General features: G+C 33.2%; 2 protein-coding genes across 5 annotated transcripts in view; both read left to right on the top strand.

The window, feature by feature from the left end:
• LOC140434504 (very long chain fatty acid elongase 7-like) overlaps positions 1 to 24,030 on the top strand; it is a 354,979-nt gene that overhangs the window by 52,532 nt on the left and 278,417 nt on the right. The gene's annotated exons all lie outside the window — the stretch shown is intronic.
• On the top strand, positions 14,313 to 15,730 carry LOC140433297 (uncharacterized). Its single transcript, XM_072521328.1, has 5 exons — positions 14,313 to 14,800; positions 14,860 to 15,132; positions 15,189 to 15,236; positions 15,292 to 15,390; positions 15,446 to 15,730. The coding sequence occupies exons 1-5, from the start codon at positions 14,669 to 14,671 to the stop codon at positions 15,728 to 15,730; spliced, it is 837 nt and encodes a 278-aa protein (XP_072377429.1). The 5' UTR covers positions 14,313 to 14,668.

Raw genomic sequence — 24,030 nt, 5'->3', positions numbered from 1 at the left:
GAAATCGTTCTCAAAATGTAAAATAACCTAATGATATATTGTGTTAGTTATCAATTGGCGGTAAATAATTTCTTGTGGCTGTGTATCTTTACCTGCCTTGCTTGTAATGACAATTCAGCCATGTATATACTATCTTTCTAAAGTAAACGTATAATGTTTGAATTATGTGATTCTTAAATTATCCCATCATCATCATAATTCTGGCTTTAGAACACTGCGTGGGCCCTAGCCTCCTCAAGAATTTATTTCTCTTCGCCTCCTAAAGAATTTGCCTTAGTTCTTTTCTTTTGAAACATCATAACATGTTTCCATTATTTTTTGTTAGAGTCCAGATCTCTGAACCATATGTTAGGACTGGGCGTAATATTGTTCTGTAGTTTTATTTTTGTATTTCTCGATATAATTGTGGATTTAAGGAGAATATTGAGCCCAAAATAGCATCTGTTGGCCGTGCAAATTCTGAGGTTTATCTCTGCTGTAGTAGTATTTGTATCCCATGTACCTATATAAATTCTTTCACTGCTTCGATGACGTCGTTTTCTATAATAAGTGGTCTTAGGATTTGTGGTTACTTGCTTATTTTCATATTCTTTGTTTTGTTGGTGTTTATTATTAAACCCATTTGTGTAGCTTATTTTTTTAATGCTGCATACGCCTCTCGTACAGCGTTTTCCGTTCTTCCAACAATATTGATCTTATTAGCATAGGCCAGGATTTGCACTGATTTATTATCAGTGGTTGTGATTTGTAATAAACGTATTACTTTTTCCATAACCAGATTGAACAGTATATACAGGAGAGAGGGTCTCCCTGGCGCAGCCTATTATTTGTTTTAAAAGTTTCAGACAGTTCCCCCGAATTATCTTACTCTACATTAAACTTTTTCAAGAGCTGATTTGTTAAATTTACCAACTGATTTGGTATTCCTAGCTCTTTCATTGTTTTGAACATAACATTTCTCTTCTATTCACAGAGTCGTGGGCTGCTTTGTAGTCTATAAATATGTGATGAGTATCAATCCCATATTCCAGTGTTTTTTCCAAAATTTGTTTTAGAGTTGCAATCTGATGAATTGTCGATTTATCACCTCCAGCCTGGTATTTTCCACCTGTTCGTTCTGCATATGGTGCCATACCGTGACATATTACTGTGGAAATATTTTATACGCTGCATTTAGAAGCGTAATTCCTCTGTGGTTAGACCATTTAAAGATATCTTCTTTTTTGTGTATAGTACAACAGTATTCCAATATTGCCATTATTGGGGAGGATTTCTGTATCCATATTTCTTTTATTAGCTGCTGTAATGCTATTATCCTATCATGGCCACCTTCTTTCTATAGTTCAGCTGGGAGTTTATCTATTCCGGGTGATTTGTTTCTGGGTAGTTTTTTAACTGCATCTTTAACTTCAAAAATCGTTGGCGGTTTTTTTTCCCTTTCGTCTATTCCCCTTATCTCATATCTTTCGTCTTCCACGTTTTCTTCTTCTTCCTCTATATTCAGTGCCTGGTTAAAGTATTCCCATTTATTCAATACATCTTTCCTTGTTGTTAATAGGTCGCCATTTTGACTTCAGCATTGTCTTGTGGTTGCCTTGAATTCTTTTTTGTCGATGTTAGTTTACTTATAGAATGCTCTCAATTCTTTCTCTCTGTTGAGGTTTTCTATGTATTTTAAGTTCCTTATTTAAGTGGTTTCCTTTTTTTTCTTTTATGTATCCTCTTTTCTTTTCTTCTCTTTGTCTGGTAATTCTCTACAGTTGTTCTAGTTCATCGGGTAAGGATCTTTCTGCAGGCTTAATTTTTTTCTTCTTTTATATTCTTGCATTCATCGTCAAACCAATGATTTTTACAGGCACAAATTTCTGTTCCTATTTCTTCTTTCGCTGCTGCTTCATGCTGATGTCTTCCTTTATTCTGGTACAGTAGGAGTCTATCACTGTCTGGCCTTCTTTATTTACATCTTGATTTCTTAGCTTGTTGGTGATGTTTTCCGAGTACCCTTCTGCAATTGTCGCATCTCTCAGCTTTTGAACATTCCATTTTTTTATATCCATTTTATTTTCTTTACTGGTGTTTGAAATTCTAGCCTCCAATGTTAAGATCACTAGGCATTGATCTGAGTCTCCATAAGTTCTGCAGTTTATTACAACTGTTCCATGCCTTGAATCTATTAAGATGTGATCAATCTGACTCGTTGTTCTTTGATCAGGAGAGGCCCAGTTTACCAGGTTAGTATGTTTTTGTGTTCAAAATAGGTGCTAACGACATATTTAGTGCTGATACTAAGTTTACCAGTCTTAATAATCTATTATCGCTTCTTATGTTGTGTAATCTATGCTTTCCTATTGTGGGCATAAAAACTTGCTCTCGTCCTATTCTTGCATTCATGTCACCTAATACAATCTTAATGTCATTTTTAGGACATCTCATGTAGGCTTGCTGTAGGTCTTCGAAGAACTTTATTTCGTCTGGTTTGTCATCATTTGGGGCATGCGCATTGAACTGTAGAGAATTTCCCCTTTAAGCGAAAATAGCACATTCTTTGACTGTAGGCTTTAAAGTCAATAATAGGGTCTTTTGTTCTTCGGATTACAATAAATCCCACCCCATCTATGTATTGGCTTTTAATGCAGCTATAATATATGGAATGGATTCTCTTGTCAAAAGTGCCAGTTCCCATCCACCGCATTTCTTGCAGTGCTAAAATATATACTTTGTACACTTTGTCTAGTAAAGGTGTGCGTGCTCCAATTCGGTACAGGGTTCGTTTATTGCTTGTTCCTAATCTTAATTCTATTTATCCCAATCTTAAGTTATAAATGATTTGTTCTTGATATGGTAACTTATCAATTTTGGAATTACGCGACTTCTTTTAATATCGGAAACCAGATCCTGCATCATACTACAGAAGAGATATAAATTTTGCTTAATTTAATGGATAAGAACTACGTCCTAAATTTTTCACTTTTTTCCACTCGTTTATTACAAGATTACTGGTAAATCTTTCCATTGGCCTCTGTGTTCGTTGTCCCATATATGTTTGCATATCTGAGATTTATCAAATTCTCTATTTATAATTTAGGACGTATGTTCGTTTACCTAAACATTTAATATTCTTAAGATTGCTCAGAATTATGAGTTCTTAGTGAAATTTTAAGACCATAAAAAATTTAACTGGACCAGATATACCTACTTCAGCATATTCAGCAATTCAGCATATCTAAGACTGAATAAACTGGAAAGTGTCCCATCAGACCGTAATGATTGTATGATTTAAATCAAAACAATAAATAAATAAAAAAATACTGTATTAAGACTAAGTCTTACCATCAATTTATCTGTTACTTTGTCGTATTATAACCAAATTCAATAGGATTTTGACTTAGACTAAGAGGATCATACGTACCAAGCTTAAATAATTTAGGATTTTGCCTACAAGGGTTACTACACAAAGAGCCAAACTGAGACGGCCAAACAATTGAATTTAGAGGGATCTGTCGGTTGTTTAAAAAATTAAGACGAGATATTGAAAAACTTGGGTCGCGAACAAGCTCAAACTTGAAATTAAATAACTCCAATAATACCAAAAAATGCACAATTCAGTTGGTGGAACATATAACAAACATAAAAATGACAGAAATCGAAGTTCACCTGTACATGAATGTATTTGCGGTTTACGTCTAAAAGCTAATATAGATTACAAAATTAAAAGATTCCAAAATGGCTTAACTGAACATATAGCGAGCAGTTCAAAAAAATCCCCTTAAGATATACCAATCATTTTAATTACAGAAAATCACGAACCCAACTACAATTTTAAAATTTTACATACAGACAAAAAAGGTAAAAAAGTAAATTTGCTTGTAAATTAAAGAAATTAAAGTTGTCTCCATCTATTTATCGTGCATCAACAACAGCAGACATCAATATATTGAACAAACAACTAGTCAACACAATGCAGCAGGCTCAAACTAAATATTGTCCGACAAGCAAAAAAGATGAAAAACTGAGTCAACCCACGAAAACCCTTATAGAACTAAGGCGACAACTGAAAGGAGATAGCACTACAAGCAAAGAAGCGATAAATCAAATAAATAAGACGATCACAAAGGCAATAAGAAAAGACATAAGAAACTACAATGTAGAAAAAACAAAACAGGCAATATAGCAAAATAAGAACATGAAAGTTTTGAAGAGGAGCGTACAAAAGAGGAAAATAGAAATTAACAAACTGAGAAACAGAACTGGAGAAGAAACAACGAACAGAGATGAAATATTAAGAATAGTCGAAGAGTTCTACACAGAGTTATATAGATCAAGAAAAAAAGATAACAATACGGAACCTCCAATTACACTAAAAACTGGGGTATTAAACCAAGGATCAGATTTAATGCCCGATATAACAAAATCAGAAATCAAAGAAGCCCTGAAGAAAATGAAAAATAATCGAACCCCGGGTGGAAATAGAATAGTATCAGAAGCACTAAAAATTGTAGGGGATGTATTACTTGAAAAAATTAAACAACTTTTCAATATCTGCCTTCACAGCGCCAATATTCCAACAGACTGGAACAACGCTACTATGATTCTATTACACAAAGCAGGAGACAAAGCAAATTTAGAAAATTACAGACCGATTAGCCTCCTCAGCCATATATATGTTGTTTACGCGAATACTAGTTAAGAGAATGGAAAGAAAATTAGAGACTTATCAACCAAGGGAACAGGTAGGATTCCGAAAAAGTTACGGAATAAGTGACCATCTACAAAGTATAAAAACCCTAATAGAGAAAGCAGTGGAATACAATAAACCTCTAGTTCGAATATTTATCGATTATCACAAAGCCTTTGACACAGTTGAGCTAAGCAAAATATTACAGGCGCTTAAAGAATGCAGGCTAGATTATAGATATACTAAATTATTATACAAAATATACCTGCAGGCAACAACCACTGTCAGATTACATACTAACAGTAATCGCATAAAAATAGAACGGGGAGTTAGACAAGGAGACCCAATGTCACCTAAACTTTTTAATACGGTGATGAAACATACTTTTAAGAATTTGGATTGGAATAAAAATAGATGGAGAATATCTAAACAACTTACGTTTCGCCGATGATATACTTATAATAGCTGAAGATCTAGGTATGGCAAGAGAAATGGTAGGTTTAAATATAAATATTTCGAAAACAAAAATCAGGACCAATTTGGTACCCAACCAGAACATCAGTATTGGTGGGAAAGAAATAGAACTCGTAGATAGATATAAATACCTGGGACATGAAATTATGATTGGCAGGGATAACCAGACTCATGAACTGAAGAGAACAATCGGCCTTGGGTGGGCAGCATTTGGAAAACTGAGAGAAACTTTTAAAAGTGAGCTGCCCACATGCCTAAAGAGAAAGGTATTTGATCAGTGCGTCCTCCCAGTCTTGACGTACGGAGCAGAAACACTTACCTTAACAAAAGCAGCAGCTACCAAACTGAGAGTCACGCAGAGAAGAATGGAGCGGTCCATGTTAGGAATAACTCTGCGAGACAGAACAACCAACGAAGACATCAGGAGAAGAACCTGAGTGACTGACGTCATCGAGAAGATAGCCAGACTAAAATGGAGATGGGCAGGACACATAGCCAGAATGACAGATGGGCGATGGACAAAGAGGTTATTGGAATGGAGGCCAAGGGAAGACAAGAGAAGCGTCGGTCGACTACCTACAAGATGTACTGACGATTTAAGAAGACTCAATAAAAACTGGATAAGAACGGCGCAAGATAGACTGGGTTGAAAACATGAGGAAGAGGCCTATGTTCAGCAGTGAACTCTTGAGGCTGAATGATGATGATTTATCGTCCGTCGGCAAATTCAATTTTGAATTAGGTTCCGCTAATGAACTTGCTTTTTTTGTTCATAAAAGTAGAAATAAAAGGGTTCAGTGAGCGGTACTGTAGACTAGCCCCAAGCTTTATATTAATTAACAAATTGCTGGTTTTACTATTCTCTTTATAATTTCACAATGTTTTCAATTAAATATCCATTCAGCAGCAGTTTTTGTTAGTGTATCTTTTTTAAGCTTTTTACATAATTCATCGCATTCGTTAGTAAGATCTTTTTTACGATTCCTGTACAAACAATTATGAAACATTTCAAAAATCAAAATAAAAAATTATGGTTAGTTTTAAAATTTTGTATACATAACGTCCAACCCTTCGTTAGAAACACAAATAGACGCTGTGACTGTATCAAAAATATGAATATGTTTTACTAATAACTCTTTTTTTCGCACTTTAACACAATAATCGAACTACTAATTGTAAAAATCTAACATTGTATTTATATGAAATTATATTTATATGAAATTATGAAATTATGAAAATATAAATATGTAAATTTATTTGATAGTAAATTTAAATATTATAGACACTAAATAATATGTTTAAAAACAAATGTTACTAAATTAGTTTAAAATAAGATTATTATTAAAATTTAAACAGATAATTAAATGTTGTTACTAATCGAATGACATGATTTTTATTAAATTTTAACAATCGTTACAGATCGAATCTTTTAGTCACAGATATTATTTTAATTCTTTACTTCTATTTATTTAATGTCTATATTTTGTTAATTATTTTCCATGCAGTAAGTTTAAACCTAAAAAAATGCAATACCAAAAATTGATATTTTGATGTATTGTTGCTATGTACGCTATGCTATGCTACGCAGGCGGCGTAAAAAAACTTATATTTAAATACAAAATAGTTGATTAACAAGTGTTTATTATGGAAAGTAAGAGGATAATACATTGACGTTTACATTATTTAGAAAAAATTCAAGAATATCGAGACCAAAAGCAAACAACTTATATATACGAGACATGGTATAACACGCATGATAATGCTAGCAAGGGTTGGACTGATGGTTCACTAAGTGAACGCTCACAACGAGGCGCCGACCCTCGCTCCGAGCATAGGATTGTACCATATTATCAATCGCCTAGTAAAATAAATGCATTATTTTAAATACGAGCGTTCAGTGTCACTGCTATGCACTAGGCAAGGATACGATGCGAAGGTCTCCGTTATGTATGTACCCTTAGGTTTCAGCTGAAAGACGTACCTCCGAATAAAGGTTCTCTAATGAATAATTATGAATAATGCCAGCTATCATTCAAGACTTTTAGAAAAAATTCCAAACAGTTCGTCTTCAAAACAGCAACTACAAGATTTCCTCTCAGATAGTGCTTGGTATTCTGAAAAGAACTATAATAAGAAACAATTACTTGAAATGCTTGGTACTAAAACTTATGATACACAATATATACTAGACACGATTGGAACAATATGGCCATACTATTTTAGGGTTAACAATTTATTTTTGCATTTTAAATGCCATAGAACTTATTTGGGGACAAGTAAAAAACGAATTCAGAGGCAAAAAATTTTTCCCAAAATTTGACGGGAAAGTGATTGATTTAATTCGATATGAACCTACCTATTCACAAGTGCCGACTGGAAAAAAGCAGTAAACCATATAGTTAATGTAGAAAATAAATACAAACGACTGGGACAATTAACTGCAAACAGTGGGCAATTTATTATTGATCTGTTGGATAATGACCATGATGAATGCTCGTGTGCAGAAGAAATATTTTGGATAAGGTATGCTAATTTGGTGACTATTTCAGTTAAAACCAATCAGTTTTTTATTATATATTGTTTACTTTTGTTTAAAACAGTATTATTTAGTTAAATAGCAGTTTTATTTATGTGACGTCATCGTTAAACACAAATAGAAAATGACGATAATTTTTTGACATATCACTTTTACCATTTAAAAAACAAAGAAATACAACGTTTTGTTCGTTTCCAAAATCAAATCCCTCTGCTTTTTGACTATATACATATTACACACTGTTATTTTATGACCGGTAAAAGAGGCTACTCGAATTTCTTAAACATTTATACCTCCACTTTTTTCAATGCGCGATAGAAATATGGAGGCAACTTTAACAAGCTTTAAAATGCGGACCTGCTGATTAGCGATCAACTAACGATCGAAAATTTACCGTTATCTATCTATATCTCCTAAAAAATCAACAACCGGGTTCTTTTAAATAAATTTGCTAATTTATTACAGTTTAGTTCCTTAGTTTAAACATTGTCTTCTTCTGATAACGACTGCGTTTAGCGAAACATGTAAGTGTAACAAAAAGGTACTGTGAGAATTGAAAAACCGGTATGTATTTTTATATACTTTGTTAATATGCATTTTTATTAAATAGCCACTGATTTTATAAATTTAACGAGAAAGATAACAGTAAAATCCTTCTTAACAAAAAGTCGAAAGATAGAAGATGCCGTTTAAAACTATATAGACACGCATTAAATTGCAATATAAAGAGTTTTGTTTCAAAGTACATATTTATGATCATCCATGCAAATTTATATTCAAGTCATAAATTTTTATATTGCTACTCAGCGGAAAACCCGTTCATTAAGTAATAAATAATATAATAGAAATAGCTGGTATAATTATTATATTAAAATCTTTTATGGGGTATAAATATAACGATATACAAGCAGCGAAGTCATCAAGAGATCATTTGTTCACTATAACTTTCAAGAAAAAAGTAGAACAATTAGAACCCCAGCTACGAGTGACCTGTGTGTTCCAATGGAACAATGGGACCCACATGTTCGAAAATCAAACCCGGTCACACTCCGTAATGGAGTGGTATCTATCTGACCCCCAAGGTATAACCAACCATCTCTTTCCATCACAGGACATAACGACTGGGAAGGCTTTGTACTGAAAGTTTTTTTTTGGATGCCCTGAGTAATAGGACATCCACTGTTTTACTTTGTGTGGTTAAGCCAAATGATTTTAAGTGTAGCTAGAAGAGCATTTCATCCTCTAAATGACTAAAGTTAAATTTTGCATGACTTTTGTTCCACAATGTGTGTTCCGGACATCGAGTAACCGACCTAAGTTGGTGACTCCCCGCCCGGATTGAGTATAGTCGGTCACTTAGACCCCGAATTGGCAAAATAATTTTTGTTCTTCTCGTCGGCTAAGCGCCCGAAGGATCTGGTGATCGAGACCACGTTTGTCGGTACGTGACTTGATGCTCAGGTTCCGCGAGCTTGGTCCTTTTGACATACCTGAAGATTATTATGTGGCTTAAGGGTCTGTTACCTGAACGGCTTTTCTGTCTGTTCAGCTGATCAGCTTTCACTCGATCTACTTTTTTTATTGTATTGGCGCTGCATGACTGCTGTAACAGAAGGTTATTAGTACAGGGTTAAGAGAAAATAATATTAGAGAGAAAGTAATAATGGGTTGAGTGTGCACTACCAGGTGTATATGGCCATCACACACTCGTGTATATCTTTTTTTGTTTGTTTGTATAATTATAGTGTAACAGGTTCTGGATGATTATCATTTCTTCACTGTTCTCATGGGTCGCTATGTACTGTTCTCTTTTTTTTTGTCATAATCTGTCAACTCTCTTAATAGTCTACTTGGATGGTTCCTGTGATCGTTGAAAATCACGTGTGCTTTTTCATCCAATGTTTTCAGTATTCTCTTTTGTTCTGAGTCCCTAAATACGTACCTCAATGGAACGTACTTAGGTATATTCAAAGACCTTATGATCATATGGTTCTCGACTATTTGCATTTTCTTTGTGTTGGATTTGCACGTGTGTCCCCTTACGGCCGAGGTGTATGTTAGTGTTAACAAAATTATACAGTTTGCCATCCTAATCTTTGTATGTAGTGTTTTAACAATTATATTTGTTTATCCCATTTGAGAGAACAAAGGTCATTTTAAAATAGCTGTACAGGTGCTTTTTCAGTACTTGTATATGTTTTCCTTTGGTCTGATTAACTTTATAAGGTTTATCTTCTTCTTCTTGTGGTGCCTATCCGTTAGGGATGTTGGCTACTAGCATGGCAATTCTAACTTTATTGACCGCAGCTCGAAATAGTCCTGAAGTGGTCAAGGAAAACCATTTTCGTAAGTTCTGGAGCCAAGATATTTTTCTTCTTCCTGGTCCCCTCTTTTTGTAGACCTTTCCCTGTAATATAAGATGCAGCAGGTTATATCTATGATCGTTTCGCATTATATGTACAAGATATTCTAGCTAGCGCTGTTTCACGGTGGATATAATTTCACATGTTTTATCCCTATGACGTAGAACCTCAATGTTTGTTATTCGGTCCACCCAGGAGATCCTCAGTATCCGTCTATAACACCACATCTCAAACGCCTCGAGTTTTCCCATGGATGCCTCGGATAGTGTGCATGATTCAACCCCATAGAGCAGCACTGTAAACACGTAGCATCTCAATAAACAAATTTTCGTTTTTAAGGGTCGTGGCTCTTATATATATATATATATATATATATATATATATATATATATATATATATATATATATATATATATATATATATATATATATATCATATACCTTGTGCTGAGTGTGACTCATGTTACATCGGTCAGACTGGGAGATCACTGAGAGGGCGTCTTACGACACACCGCAGTGATATCAATTTATCTAAGCATACTTGTGCTCTTGCCCAACATGCCATTAACACTAAGCATGAAGTAAACTTTAATGAAGTTAAAATTCTTGGCACTGAACGCAATCTCGTTAAAAGACAGTTTTTAGAAATGTGTGCAATATTAAAACATCCTAATACTCTTAATAAGAGAACGGACATTAGTAATTTGAGCCAAATTTATCATGCATTAATTTTACAGAATTAGGCTTGATATGTTGTTTACTTAAATTTTGTCCCATTTTGGGGTTTTCTCTATCACATTTTCTTATAATAAATTTAAATAAAAATAAAAATAAAATATAAATAAATTATTCCTTCTTTAATTAAGATTTATCAACTTACTTTTTATTAATATTTGTCAATAACACTTTTACATAATTAAGTAATTGTTCTTTTTGATGAACTTGTTTGATAAAACTTTAAATTGAATCTGATTCATAGAATCCTTTTCATTATGGTCCTTAATGTTTGAACCTTTGGACTGTGGAAATTTTTATTAATCTTCACCTGTTAGCTGGCTAACTAGTGACGTCATAATATTACAATATACGATATATTGGATTGACTTCTCTTGCTTTGTTCTTTGTTGACAGATCAATCACTGTAGGGTTAAATGGTGATCTTAACCACCTTTTCCTTTCACTGCTTGGTTTTTTTAACGACAAGTTGTCAACGAAATTTATCACATTCTTTGAATATACCGCCTTAATACATAGAGGTTGGTAGCTTGCCTTGCTGTTTATGTCATTGTGACTTCAAGGCCACTTCTATTCACGTTGTTGTGCGTGGGTGTCAAACCTTTAAATTCATTTACCAACGAGCCTCAGTAAGCTAAAGACTGGTAACTTCATTTTTTTCTTTATTACTATTAATCTTTAATAACTTATAATGTTACCTAAAGTTAAAATTAAAATATAATTTTTAAATAAATTTGTTGGAAGTGCAATCTAATGATCTTTCTAGTTCTTTACACTTTAAAATAAACCTTAATGTTTTTTACTAAGTTTTTATAAAATTTTTTTTATATATACATGTATTTTTATCACATGTTCTTTTGCTGTGCTAATTTTGTCAAATTGCAAACTTTACCTAGTTTCAATTAATTGTTATATACAACGTTAACTCTGAATGTCCAGCTTTGTAAGCTTTTTCATATTTTTAACATCACTGACTGCTACATGTCTTTGTAAGGTAACACACTTTGGTTATAACTTCTCTATGGATGTTTGGTTTCATATTGTTCTTTTTAGATGAACTGATGATGCTTTCTGAGCAGAAAGCGAAACGTCTTCAATAAATAGATGAAGTAGCCATCGTCTTTGTCTTTTATTTCTCCACTTTGACCGAAAAACCCACCACTCTTCGAGTGTACCTTAGTTATATATATATATATATATATATATATATATATATATATATATATATATATATATATATATATATATTTAGGTTTATATTTTTTAAAAACTATAATAATTTTTAATTGTTTACATACAATTGATGCAGAATGAAGTGCCGTTACCATTATTGGCAATATCCCTAGCTTATGCCGTGCAGTATATTATTCCCTTCATTGTTTTTACCGCAACTTGTAGTTTACTCACTGTTGTTTGGCGAGTGTTAGGGTTTCTGCACCACAGATCATCACTAGCAGAATGCACTGTTGTCTGAAGTATATTAGCTTTGGAATCAATATATAAATGCTTCTTGACAATATTGTAGACTATATTGGGGACTATGATCTTTTTTGGAATTTTCTGGACTAACAATATCGATGGTTTGGATCTGATAAAATCATCAACAAAAACTACAAAGACTAGAGTTCCCAAATGGGAACCTTGCTGCACTTTAGAGCTTGGAAAGAACTTAGTTGAAGTAAAGCTCTTCAGTTTGATACACAATGACTGGTCTTGCATGTAACTTTTCAATCAATAAAGAAGTTCGCCAGACCACCAAAAAATTCCAATTAATGCAATAAAAGTCTATTGCTAAAAATATGTTGTTTAATCTTTCATAATCTGCATGTGAAAAATCATATTTTCCATCATTTCAAAGATGATAAAGAAAGATACAGAAAACCGGAAATCGTGGATAACCGATAAAATACTCGAGCTTGTGGATCAGAGAAAAAAACAAAGAAAATCTCCAAGAATGCAAGAGAATAGATACCATTGTCAGAAAAAAGATAAGAGAAGCCAAAGAGAATCAAAAAACAGAACAATGTCAAGAAATAGAGGAATATTAGAGTCGGTATGATAACTTCAATGTCTATCGAAAGCTGAAGTAAATAGCTGGAAAATTCCGAAAACGCAACAGCGGAAAAATAACAGATGTTAAAGGCAATCTTGTTATAACCAAAGAAGATAAAAAGAAAGTATGGGAAGAATACGTGGAGAAACTTTTCCACGACTTTAGAACAATACAAGGACCCACCATTGAGGAAAATTCAGGTCCTGAAATCCTACCAGAAGAAATAACGGATGGTCAGACAAATAAAGATGGAAAGGCACCGGGATTTAATAAAAATCCTGAGGAACTGCTGAAGCTATTAGATGCAAAACAAATAAAAATGATAATTGAAATATTTAATGAAATATACAAGGCAGGAAAAATACCAGTAGAGTGGCTCAAACTGGAGTTCGTACCATTGGCCAAAAAAACAGGAGCAAAAGTTTGTGAAGACTATAGGACCATAAGCCTAATAAGCCATCTGCTAAAGCTGTTTTTAAAATTCATCCACAGAAGAATTTACCGGAAATGCGAGGAACAAATTGCGCCCAATCAGTTTGGATTTGTGAACACCGTTGGTACGAGAGAAGCTTTATTTAGCGTGCAGGTATTGTTTCAGAAATGTGTCATTCCACATGACCTCACCCTAGAAACAAAAATAAGGCTACTTAAATGTTACGTGTACTCAGTACTTCTGTAGGGAATAGAACCGTGGACATTGATGGAGGAAACTCTATCAAAACTTCATGCTTTTGAGCTATGATTATACAGAAGGATCCTGAAGATACCATGGACAGACAAAGTCACCAATGAAGAAGTACTACGAAGGATGAACACAACCGCGGATTTGGTCAACATCGTGAAGGGCCGTAAGCTGCAGTACTTGCGACATATAATAAGAAATCAAGGCAGATATGAGCTGCTCCACTGCATTTTGCAAGTTAAAATTGAAGGAAAACGGGCCCCAAGATGAAGAAGAAGATCCTGGCTTGCTGACCTGAGAGCATGGTACAAAAAGACCTCAACCAGCTATTCCGTATAGCAACCAACAAAGTCATCATAGCCAGAATGATCGCCAACATTCGGAACGGACAGGCACTCTAAGAAGAAGAAGTATTAAATTTATGAGTGTTCTGTTTATTTTATTACAAATTCAAAATAAGAAAGGACGCTAGTCAAATCTAAAGCAAGTTTCTTAAATACAGCTAGGCAATTCATAATTTGTAAAGAATATAGATAAAAGTTATGTAAGTTGTGTAGTACAATATTTTTTCAATCTCAGTTTTAAAACTGTTTATGAAATATGGCCGCTTTAAATTACGATCTTTTTGATGGCTCTATATTTAATAATGCTTTTCATCTTGCACTGAATGATGCATGTCTAATTCCTACTAAAAACAAAAAACCAAAACTTATTATGAATGTCTTCTTTAAAAGGAATGGTAAACCACCGAATATGAAATCTTTTCAATACATCTCTCCTTCACTCACGCCCGATTTCATAATGGCAACCTAAAGTACACTTTAACTAATGTTCACTTTACACTAAAGTGCACTTTAGTGTTGCACCCGGTTTCATAATACCTACAGCTCTTTTCATTAGTAAAAGTAAACTTTAGTGTTTAATTTGGTAGGTTGGTAATCGTGTTTATGTCAATTTTGCCGGGTTTTTGTCGAAATCGAAATAACGTGGTATATCTTTTGTATCTTAAATTGTTTGTAAAAGTTGTTAATTGTTTATAAAGTTAAAGTTAGTTGTTAATTGTTCGTAAAGTTAAAGTTAGTTGTTAATTGTTTGTAAAGTTAGTTGTTAATTGTTTGTAAAGTTAGGTGTTAAAAGTTAGTTGATAATTATGTCTGCAGCGAAAAGAAGTCGTTCTGTGAATTTCACGAAAGAGGAGGAACTTTTACTCATTGAGGAAGTCTCTAAATATAAATCAATCATAGAGTGTAAAACAACAAATAAACTAAATTGGAATGAGAAGGTTAGTTTTTATTATATATATTTTTGTTTATATATGGAAAATAAAAATTACATTTGCAGGAAAATGCTTGGAAAAAAATTGTGGCTAATTTTAACTCAAAAAACTTTCATACCAGGACACTGGATCAAGTACGGGCCAAATATGATAACATAAAGAGCAAGGCAAGAAAGGAAGTTGCCAAGTTAAGGTGCTACCAAGCGGGGACTGGTGGCGGCCCATGCTCCAGTTTTAATTTAGACACCAGTACAGATGCTGTACTGAATTTGATGAATTTAAAGACAGTAATGGGTTTGACTGCAGAATTTGATTCTGATTCTATTGAAATCAATAAAGTACTAAGTTTAAACAGGTTTTTTTATAACATAATTATTAATTTCAATTGTTTTAGGATATACAAAATGATGTTGGAGAATTATTTGAAATGGATGTCAATAACGTATGCATATTTATATAAAGGTTGTATACATCTTTTCTAACACATTTTTTTTTAGATTTTAATTGTTGAAGAATCATCAACAACATCAAAAGATGAATTTGAACATAGTGATAACAATACAGACTCCAAAATTTCTTTAGAAGTAGTTGAACAGGTAGTAAAGATGTAATAAAAATGTACAGTTGTAATTAAATAATTCTTGTTTTTAGGATTCACCCAGAAAAAACTGGAACAAGTATGTTCCGGAAAAATTAAAAAAAACAGCCCATCAAAAGCTGAGGCCTAAAGTTTTAAATCCTGCCATTGAGGCAAAGAAAAAATATTATGAACACAAGCTGGAAGTATTAATTGAAGAAAATCAAAGGCAAAAGGAAAAGGAAGAGAGGGAAAAGGCTAAACATGAGAGAGATATAAGGGAGCAGGATTTAAAAATTAAAATATTAGAAATGGAATTAAAATTAAAACAAAAAATTTTGGCTCAACAAAATTTATAATAAATATAGTGTACAAAAAGTGTTGTGTTTTAATGTCCCTTATATTCCACAAGTAAATTGAAACTATTCAAAACATTTAAGAACACAGTACAGAAATTGCTGAATTAATAAATATGTACAAAAATTATAAATAGTACAATTATTAAAATATCAATTATTGAAATAAATATAAAATTTATCTCAACAAAGGTGAAAATAAAACTAATACATTTAAACATAATAATGTATACCTACAATAATAAAAATGTAAATTACTAAAATTTGAGCATCATAATATCCTATAAAGTTTATCTCAATAAAAATGAAAATAAATCTAATACATTTATACATAAAAATATAGGTACAATTATACAAGTGTAAATTTACTTAAATTGAGAATCATCATATAAAATTTATCTTAAAAAAGGTAAAACTAAAAATTAATGTAATACATTTATACACAATAATCTAGTACTTAAGTATAAAACTAATTTAAATTTTATAATTTTAAATCTATAATTCTCCAAAATGCTGTCTAATAAATAATTCACGATAATGTCTTCCATTATCTAAATTTCCCTGAAACTGAGGCAAATTATCTTCTTGTTGATCTAGATTAAGATCTACAGGAAACAAGTCTCCATTTTCTATGGCTATGTTATGCAGTACTGCTGTAGCTACTATTACATTCATAGTTACATCCAAATTCAGTCTCATTCCGTTTCTTAAAATTGGAAACCGTCGTTTCCATACCCCATATTGCCTTTCCACAACATTCCTGGTTCTTATGAGAGATTCATTGTAAAGATTTTCTGCTTCTATTCTAGCATCATGTAGCTGGGTCATTAAATATGATTTTAAACCATAACCACTATCACCAACTAGTACAAATCTACCAAAGTTTCCAGCTTCAAATCTTTGTTTTATGCCACTATTGTTAAATATTGTTTGATCATGCACAGAACCAGGCCATCGTGCAACAATATTTCTGATTTTTAAGGTAGAGTCACTGATTGTTTGGACATTTAACGCAAAAAATCCTTTTCTTGAGCGATATATTTCTGCATCTACACCTCCAGGAGAATCGATTCGTATTAAAGTGCAATCAATTGCACCTATGCATCTAGGAAATCGTGCAATGGCATAAAACTCTTCTGCAGCTTGGACCATTTCATTATTTGTTTCATACATTTTAATGTACTGTCTGCTTAATGATGCAATTGCTGCAGAAACTCTTTTGATAATTCTGGACGCTGTTGCCCTTGATATACCCATGTAGTCAGCTACTGATACTTGCATACTTCCAGAAGCAAAAAATCGTAAGGTCAATAATAATTGTTGGAGTGGTGTAACAGCTCCTCCCCTAAAAATAAGTTCTCATTAATATATTTCTCTATACACATTTTAACATTGTTGGTTTTACTTTTTAATGATTTTTGTATCCACCAATGTTAATGTGATCATAAATTTTATTATATCTTAATGGTATTACTTACCTATTTGTTGGAAGTTTTATTAAAGGTTCGATTTGTTCCAGTAAGGACATAACTGTTTCTTTTGTCAATCTAAATCTTTCATAAAAACTGACATCATCATATTGGTTTATATAATTTATTCTTTCCCCATAAACTTTAGGGCGGCGGACATACATAAATTCATCTTCAGAAGAATCTGAACTTGTAGAAAAAGTCATTTTAAATTTGAAAAAAAATAAAAATGTAAACAAACTTGAAACAAGACCAAGACGATATAAGAATTTTGAGGTTAAACTGTCTATTGGTTTAGTAAAAGTGGACTTTAAGGAGTTAATTGACAGATTTCTACCATTTAACTTAATGTGAACTTTAAAGTAAGGTTACAGTATTATGAAACTGAAATTTACACTTTAAAGTGGACTTTAATTTAAAGTTTACTTTAAATTGATTATGAAATCGGGCGTCAGTCATTTGGAATCGACGTTAAACTTTAGGTCCTATATCTGTTTACACTTAATAATACAAACAATATACATAGGTTTGTCGTAATAATTGTCCCAGTTATTAGTTTCATGAATTGGTTTTATAAACTATTTCTATTCTACGACATTTAATTTTCGTTTGTGACACTTTTTAAAGACCATCATGCTGTTTACTTAATCGTTTAGTATTATTCTGTTTTAATAAATACTACTTTTACGGACCTTAAAATTATTGGAACCTATAATACAATAAAAAATGAACAATAATACAATAAAAATTATTATTAAAACTGGCTACATTAATTTAATAGCATCTCATATGAAAATAAGTAATTAATTATGTATTTAATTAAAAAATTAAAATTATAAAGGTATTTTTAATGTGTGATATAAGCTAGTTGATTATAGACGCCTACACATTTTAATATATTAATGATTTCTAAATACTCCTACATTAATTGTATTAGCAACTTTTAAGGAGATTTATGTATTCTTTTTTTGTGTTATATATTATTATTCCTTAATTAAGCGATGCTCATTCTCGTTAATGGGAGTATTCTCTTATCATTATGCCTTTTGCAATGTGTTATAAATACGTTCACCATGTCCTTGATCTGTGATGTTCTCTAAGAAGGAAGTTCTTGGGAGTAAAAAGTTTCCATTCTCTTCATTCATTGAAAGTTACCTTCTTATTTGTACCTTAAGATCTCTATACTTGGCGGCCACTTTCTATTGTTATTTCCGATCATCATGTACTTGCACGTTTTTGTGGTAGTAGTGCTTCTCTGCCTACCGGTCTTAATCGTCGTTTCTGTTTTCTTTAGATTCATTTTTCCTGGTTAGCAAAACAGAGTCAGTTGGCTGGTATATTTGGCTTGATCCGGTTAGGCGTCGCCCATTCTAAATAAAGCCTTAATATGTCTGCTATCTCATGTCATTAAGATGTCAAAGATCTAATAGCCGCCAGAGTTTTAAAAATGAAGATTGCTTCGACAGAAAACGCTGGAAATTAGAATGCGAGAAACATATAAATATATTAAAGCTACAGCTAAGATTAATACTATTATAAGAATTATTAATAAACTGACCAGTCTTCCGGCTTGAACCGCGTTGATTTTTATTGCACTGAGCTTTCGATATTCTCTCTGGCGTGTTCTTCAGGGTTTCCGAGGTCTCAGTGTCCCCAGCCCTCAGATACTACTACACTAGTGATCAATAACCACTTCACTACTACCACTGGGATCAAAGGGCGGTTTATTTATACCGCCGATGATGACGTGGATAGGGTGGAGGTTGGCGTGGGATATTGATTCGCGGATGGAGCGGACGATATTTTCTTTATGAGAGGTCTCCATGTAGAAGGTAACCGTATGCCGTCATCTTTTTTATTGAGACAGTTTGGCCTTTTTCTAATTTCTATGGCTTCTAGAAAAATTCTTGGTTTATAGAAGCGGATGGGGGCTATGGTTCTGGAGTTTTCAAAATCAATTTTGTGTCCGGCATAAGGGTGGCGTTGACCTAGACCTGAAATTGAGTCGGAATTAATAGAAATGGAATGTTCATATATCCTATTTTGGATTTTACGATTTGTTTGGCCTATATAGGATCGGGGGCAGTCTGAACAAGGAATTTCATAAACTCCGTATTGTTCATTTAAAATGTTGTCTTTGATTGATCGGACAAGAGATGAAAGTTTTTGTTGAGGGGTAAATATTATTTTTATTCCTCTTGATTTAAGAATTTTGTCGATTTTGTAAGTAAAATCTTTGATGTAAGGAAGAAAAGCTTTCGTATGATGAGGGTCTGAGTCTTTGGATTGATATTGAGTGGGAGATTGATGTCTGTGGATGCTCCTATTGATATGATTTTTGCGGTAACCGTTTTGTATGAGGGCTTGTTATGAACAAATGAGCTCAGCGGATCTACTTGCATTAGCGCAAAGGCGTATTGATCTGGAGACAATGGTATTAATGATTGAATTAATTTGTAAAGGTGGGTGATGATAGTTAGAATGCAAGTAACGGTTGGTATGCGTAGGTTAACGATAAACAAAGTAATGAAAACCTTGGGATTGGTTTTTCTTTATCATAACGTCGAGAAACGGTAGGGATGAATCAGTTTTCATCTCCATCGTGAACTGGATACTAGGATGTATACAATTCAGATGGGTTTGAAAAGACACCAAAGCATCCCTGCCATGGGGCCAAATGACGAATGTATCGTCAACATATCTTAGTCAACATGTGTTTGAGCATTGATGTGGATACTGCTCGGGTCTCTTTTTGGAATTTGTTCGGAAATTAGATGCGATAATTTGTACTTTGAAAATCAACGCGGTTCAACCCGGAAGACTGGCTTAGCTCTAGGTTTAATTGTACTAACTGTGGAAATCTTTCGGAATATATATATATATATATATATATATATATATATATATATATATATATATATATATATATAGATATATTAAATATACAAATTACAAAAAAAGTTTTTATACTTATTTTTTAAGTTTTATTTTACTATTTAAATAATTTCCTGAAAAAGTACCTCTATATTTTCAATTATCGTTTCGCCATCGTATTCTAAGAGTTTGTTTTGAATGTTATGGGTTCCTCAGATTTTTCTATTTTTTAATTTACACTTTTTAATTTTCATACATAGCTTTTTATAGTTTTTCTTTTTAATATCTTCTTTCTACTTTTTAATGGTAGAAATTTTATATTTATAGCTTCTAGTTTGAAAAATTCGCCAAATTATCCTGTTTAAGTATATATGTCATAATATACTGCTCGAAAAATCATCTGAACTTTTTTACATTTGTAACTGTAACTTTAATTGAACTTTGGGATTAATATTTTTTAACTCGACTTTTTTACATCTATTTATAAAGTTTTGTAGAGAAAATTATAATAGTGTTATACATAATATGTAATGATTGTTAAACTTAATATAAACTGCGGAATGTAAGTCCGCGCGCCAGTTACGAAGGGTTAAAAATCCTAGACGTCCACATTACAAATAAGCATCTTCTAATTGCCTCTGAATTCTTTATATTGCATCTTAATTCAACTACGCAGATGACTGAACAATAGCCACCTAACACCAAAATCTTTAAGAGACCAAAAAAACGCTAACAGCTTACCTCAAAACCCTTGGCAGTTGCTTTGGTGAATGAAGACTGCAGACAAAGGCAAATAAGATAAAAGCATGCTGTTTCTATCTAATATGGCATGAAAAGAACTCAATGTGACCTTATAAATACAACGTGCTGCTCAAAACTAATTCACGAGGTATCTGAATGTAATATTACACAGAATGTAGACGTTCAAAGAATTTATAGCAAAATTTTATGCGAAAGTTAAAACTAGAAACAAGATCCTCCACAATATGTGTTCTACTTGTGGAGCTTTAGCTGAGACTCTGCGAATATCTGCACTGGGTTTGGTCTTTTTAACAGTCCTAGCTTTCTAGCTACAGTCTTTAGCTATATCGCTCCTATTCGGTCAAACGGAGTTCACACCAAAATAATTGAAGTACAATTAAACAACACCATGTGCATTATCACCGGCGTCATTAGATCTACCCCTACTTACTGACCACATATCCTAAGCCATATCCCTAAACACGAGATCTTCAAAGAAATCGTAAAAGACTCCTAACTCCCAGAGCTTAAAGACATTAGTTTCCTTAAACTGCAAAGATCAAAGTCCAGACATCCAGCCTTAGTAGTAGGAACCGAATAGTCCGAAGTAACTGCCAAAGAACTATCTGAGGCAAAGTTTGATATTTTCACTTCCTAGCAGACGGAATGGTTTCAGAAATTCGCAAGCGCAGAACATATCATATATCACACAGAAACCACCTTTAAGTTAGCAAGGAAAATATGGACTCGTCTAAAGAGAATTTGTACACACCATCGCAAATGTGCGGATGCTACCAGCTCCCATCTGTGACTGTGGTGCTGCAAGACAGATGGTAGAACGTGTAGGTAGGAGTGCCAAATTAAAGCTTATGAAATCAGTCCGAGGATTACCTGTTGCCTACGAAAGAAGATATTAAAAATCTAAATCTTAAGTTAAATTTTTGTTAGTGAATTTTAATTTTTATTTTTTTTATTACAATTTTATGTGTATATAAAGCCATATTATATATAAATAAATAAAGTTCAAAGTTTTAAGCCAATGGTATAAAATACTGTAAATATAACATTTAAACATGCTAAATCCCTCATATGAGAAAACCTTTCTATTTTCTTAAAGTTAGTATATGATTTTTCAATTCTAACTTTGATTCAAAAGTGTTGAATTTCTTTTTCTTCGGTCAATTGGCTTATTGCACATATTTTATTTAGTCGCTATATCCATTTTAGAATTCTGGAACCTTCTACGAGTTTGTACAGGTTTAGTGGATGAGTTTATGCTTTTGGAGTCACTTAGTAGTCTCCTAAAAGTATTTTGCCGCCTACGATCTAATGAAGATATGGTTAACTGCTTTACATTTTTTATTACAGCGGCTGCTGCCTTCATAAAGCTGACCCAATCTGTGTAGGTGTCTCTTGGTTAGCGCATGCCCAGTAAGGAAGCCTGTTTTCCTGAATTCTAAGTCTATTAGGGCATATTCGTCCAATACGCATTTTTCGATATGCTTGACAGGGTATATTTCCAACTGACAGTTTGAACGTTTCTTTTTTGTTACGCCATCGGTTGGTTTTGAGGCAAGTATTTTCTAGCTTATTCCCTTTTCATGACCTAAAACTGATGCCAGTGTGACACTGTGATGTTCTGTCAGTCTGTCGTCGAGTTCTTCTCGGCATTCCAACATTAGTCTAGAGTTCAACTTAGTGCTTGTAGGGTTGTAGGACTTTTGGCACTAAGCTTGTAATAAGGCTTGAAAGAGCACCCATGATCACTTAAATATCTATGCATATATTGATTCGCTTTAGTTTGAAAACTCTTATGTGGATTTCTCTTGCACAGTGCAACATTACATAGGCAACAGTATGAAAATAAAAATCATAGATGTCTGAATTTTCCAGTGTAATTACTGTGTAATACTGTGCAAAACATGTTCTATTCCGTACTTAAAATTAGGAGTTTATTGTATTGGAAGGAAGGGGTTTGACACCTGATATATGTCTATATCGTTAAAAGATGACCCAATTGGAAATAAAATCGACGTGTTTCAGCATTTTCGCAAAATACAATGAATATTGCCAAATATCAGGATGGACTCTTTTTCAGTCAATCCTGTATGTTAATATGTATACATATTTTTTTGAATTTCTCCACTTTATTTAAAATCTGTTCTTAGCAAAATCTGTTCTTAGAACAATAAATAGACTATGTGACGTAGGAATTTTCTCCAGCAAGAAAATGCCTTTACTATTAGTTTACTACTATTAAACATTATCCAGATTTTGCTATACGGCTCACACTCTCTTTAAGGGGAACATTCACTCATCCCAGATACCTATGGTATCAAAAAAATTGAGCTCTGGTGGAACGCTTTCCATGTTATCAAGCCCTAGGTGACTTGGTATGTTTGAGTATCTTCCAAAAATTTTCGTACACATCTAGACATCGGGAGTAGTACAGCTTTCTGCATGGCCTTATAGAGATGTTCATTTAGACCTAGCTGTCTAATGTTCTCTAGGAGGTTTTTGGGAATAACACCAGTAGTAGATAGAATAATAGGTACTGTCTGGGTACTTTCCATTCTCCGTTGTCTCCTGATTTGTATTTCTAGATCTCTGTACTTGGCGATCTTTTCGTTGTATTTAACACGTAAATTATTGGTGTTGGGTATCGTCACATCAATAAGTTATGTTTGCTTAGTAAGTTTATTAACTAGTATGAGACCCGGTCTATTATGCGCCACTGATTGGTCTGTGAGCACAGTACGGTCACAGTATAGCTTGTAGTTGTCATTTTTAAGCATTCTGTCAGGAAAGTATTGATAATAAGAAAGATGGTCGGTTTGGAGAAGTCCCAGTTTGTTAGCTAGTTCTTGGTGGATAATCGTTCCTACTGAGTCATGGCGTTCTTTATAATCAGTACCGACAAATGCCTGGCAGCCACCGGTAACATGTTGGATGGTTTCTTGGGCTTGGCATCCATATCGGCATTTATCATTATGGACTTGAGGATATTTAAAAATATATTTGAGGTAATTTTTAGTTGGAATAACCTGATCCTGAATGGCAAGTAGGAAACCCTTAGTCTCGGGAAACATCTTTCCTAATTGTCGACATATTCTTGGCTGATCTCATTGAGATGTCGCCCATGCAGAGGTTTACTCATCCAGGTGCGCATTTTTTCTTGCTGAGTCAGGTGGTTTATGCGCATTTCTTGTCCTCTCAGTG

Source organism: Diabrotica undecimpunctata, chromosome 2, assembly GCF_040954645.1.
Source record: "Diabrotica undecimpunctata isolate CICGRU chromosome 2, icDiaUnde3, whole genome shotgun sequence".
Taxonomy (NCBI): Eukaryota; Metazoa; Arthropoda; class Insecta; order Coleoptera; family Chrysomelidae; genus Diabrotica; species Diabrotica undecimpunctata.
This window is presented reverse-complemented; position numbering and strand designations above follow the sequence as displayed.

Coding starts and splice junctions, on each gene's coding strand:
- LOC140433297 (XM_072521328.1), top strand. CDS start 14,669: ATGTCTGCAGCGAAAAGAAGTCGTTCTGTGAATTTCACGAAAGAGGAG. Junction 15,133..15,188: donor ATTCTATTGAAATCAATAAA/GTACTAAGTTTA, acceptor CAATTGTTTTAG/GATATACAAAATGATGTTGG. Junction 15,391..15,445: donor CTTTAGAAGTAGTTGAACAG/GTAGTAAAGATG, acceptor TCTTGTTTTTAG/GATTCACCCAGAAAAAACTG.